General features: G+C 40.0%; 1 protein-coding gene across 1 annotated transcript; it reads right to left on the reverse strand.

Annotated features, from left to right (window-relative positions):
• Window positions 1–705: 705 nt before the first annotated feature.
• On the reverse strand, window positions 706–1,404 carry LOC140870685 (uncharacterized). The gene is made up of 2 exons (XM_073273080.1): window positions 1,197–1,404; window positions 706–917 (listed from the first exon to the last, which is right to left on the reverse strand). Exons 1-2 carry the CDS (start codon window positions 1,402–1,404, stop codon window positions 706–708), a joined length of 420 nt encoding a protein of 139 aa, XP_073129181.1.
• Window positions 1,405–2,431: the final 1,027 nt, after the last annotated feature.

The raw sequence follows: 2,431 nt of genomic DNA on the forward strand, positions 1-2,431 counted from the left end.
ACCCAAAATACCAAATACAGGGGCGTGAGCGACAACGCTCAATACGAGAGCAATGATAGATAAACTAATATGCAACAAGTAAATGACTTTAAAATACTGGGTAAAACAGTCTACTCAGGGCGCCATTAATATACAGTACCGTGCTAAGAGAGCGACTCCGCGGGGTACTCGTATATTCTCCAATCAACTATAGCGTCAAAACCCACCGTCGTGGCCGCTCTTAGTGATAGCAAAACCAGGGGTTGAGTCTCCCTTCTCCCGACAAGGATCCATAAGGAGTAACCCCTCACCGATGGAAACTGTCATCCTCCGAAGTCCCATCAGTGACGTCACCAATGACGTATTATTCTCGGATAGCTGTCCATGCAAGTTCGGAGCCTCCGATCCGAGGTTCGGATCCTCCGATCCCACCGAATCCTCAGAACCTTTCCGGCCATTTTTTAGTGTTCTGGACCCATTTTTGAACTCCTTAGATCCTTTTGGAAATCCCTTAATCATGTGTTACTTAATCTAAACATGATCATTGGATTAATTACAATTAATCCTTAATTCTTGATACGGGTGACTACATTCTCCCCCCTCCCCCTTAAGAAATTTCTTCCTCGAAATTTAAATCTAGAGGAAAACACGAAAAGTCAAACAATGTTCTTTATTACAACTGAACATTACAAAGTACAAATCTTCTTTACAATGAAGTACAAAACATCAAAACAACTCTGGATGCTCGGATCGCATCCGGCTTTCCAGCTCCCAAGTTGCTTCTTCAGTTCCCCTACGCTGCCACTGCACCATCACTAGAGGTATGCGTTTGTTGCGAAGTACCTTGTCCTTCCTGTCAAGAATCCTGAGGGGTCTCTCCACATAGGACAAATTTTGATCCAATTGCACCTCAGTCGGATGCAAGATGTGCGACTCATCTACCACGTAATGTCTCATCAAGGACACGTGAAACACATCATGGATACTGAAAAGATACGGTGGCAAAGCTAAACGATAAGCCACGTCTCAAACTTTCTCAAGAATCTCAAATGGACCGATAAATCTCAGTGACAACTAGACCTTGAGTCCAAATCACATCACCTTCCGGAAAGGTGACACTCGCAGGAACACATGTTCCCCTACCTCAAAATGTAACGGTCTGCGGTGAGTGTTAGCGTAGCTAGCCTGTCGATCATGGGCTGCCTTAATCCTCTTACGGATCATCTCCACTGCATCGGTCATCTGCTGAATCATCTGTGGACCTTCGACTTGACGCTCGCCATCTTCGTCCCAAAACAAAGGCGTACAACAGCGGCGTCCATATAAAGCCTCTAATGGTGCCATGCCAATGCTGCTGTGGTAACTGTTGTTATAAGCAAACTCCACCAACGCCAAGTGGTCATGCCATGCTTGACCAAAATCCATGACTGTAGCTCGAAGCATATCCTCTAGAGTGAAAATAGTCCTCTCACTCTGCCCGTCGGTCTCCGGGTGTTAGGCTGTACTCAAACTCAGAGTAATTCCAAGAGCTCTGTTATGAAATTTCCTCGCAAGCGTACGAGTGTCAAGTTTTAATATAGTGAATAATTCAGATATCGATCCCACAAGGAGTAAAATGAAAATATTTAGTACTTGTAATTAGAATAGTCTAAACTTTATCTAGAAAATCAAACTTTGAGAATTTTGCAATAAAAATAAATAATCAGATGATTTTAGATAGCACACACACAACTTTCAGATAAATATCAATCAGAGAATAATGGTCTAGAGGTATAGATTTCACCTGTTTCAACAACAATCAATCCTAAGTAATTAATCTTCATGAATTCCAATCAATTAATAACCAAGAACACTTACGTATATTATTTCCCTCTCCCGAGCAACAAATAATGTTTATCAACTACAATTCAATTCCAACATTCCTATTAAGAATTTATCGCAGTAATCTAGCACAAAACAATGTTCTCTTTAAAAGCTCTGATAAAATCATACACTCTCCCGAGCTGTATAAATAATTAACAGTGTATTTTCTAATGTCCTATTCAAAATCCCCTCTCCCGAGCAATGATTTCAAATAAATATAACAAATCAATTATTGATCAGATAATTGAAAAGACAATCAATTCTAGAAAAAAACAATTAATCTAGAAGAAATCCAATTCAATAAAATCAAAAATTCATGAAAGCGTCTACACCAGGTTCCATCCGACCTCTAGACTATAAAAATTAGTTCATACTAAAATTCTGAAAACAATAAATAATAAATCCAAACATGTTCAGAATTAAATAAAAGATAAGAAACAAATCCGTCGTCGACGCCGTGTCCGGACTATCAAACTCTGTCTTCGTTCTTCAGATTAAGCTCCAGAAATCTTCTCAGGAAAATCACGATCACAATCAATCTCTGTTCTCTGATATCTGTATTATGAGTGTGTGGCGGCTCCTTCTCAAA

This window comes from Henckelia pumila, unplaced genomic scaffold, assembly GCF_033568475.1.
Source record: "Henckelia pumila isolate YLH828 unplaced genomic scaffold, ASM3356847v2 CTG_170, whole genome shotgun sequence".
In the NCBI taxonomy this organism is placed as follows: domain Eukaryota; kingdom Viridiplantae; phylum Streptophyta; class Magnoliopsida; order Lamiales; family Gesneriaceae; genus Henckelia; species Henckelia pumila.

What these genes read in the sequence shown, in the direction of transcription:
- LOC140870685 (XM_073273080.1), bottom strand. Translation starts at nt 1,404, where the DNA reads ATGGATTTTGGTCAAGCATGGCATGACCACTTGGCGTTGGTGGAGTTT. An exon ending in CGATGCAGTGGAGATGATCC is followed by an intron (nt 918 to 1,196) that starts GTAAGAGGATTA and finishes ATTACGTGGTAG; the next exon opens with ATGAGTCGCACATCTTGCAT.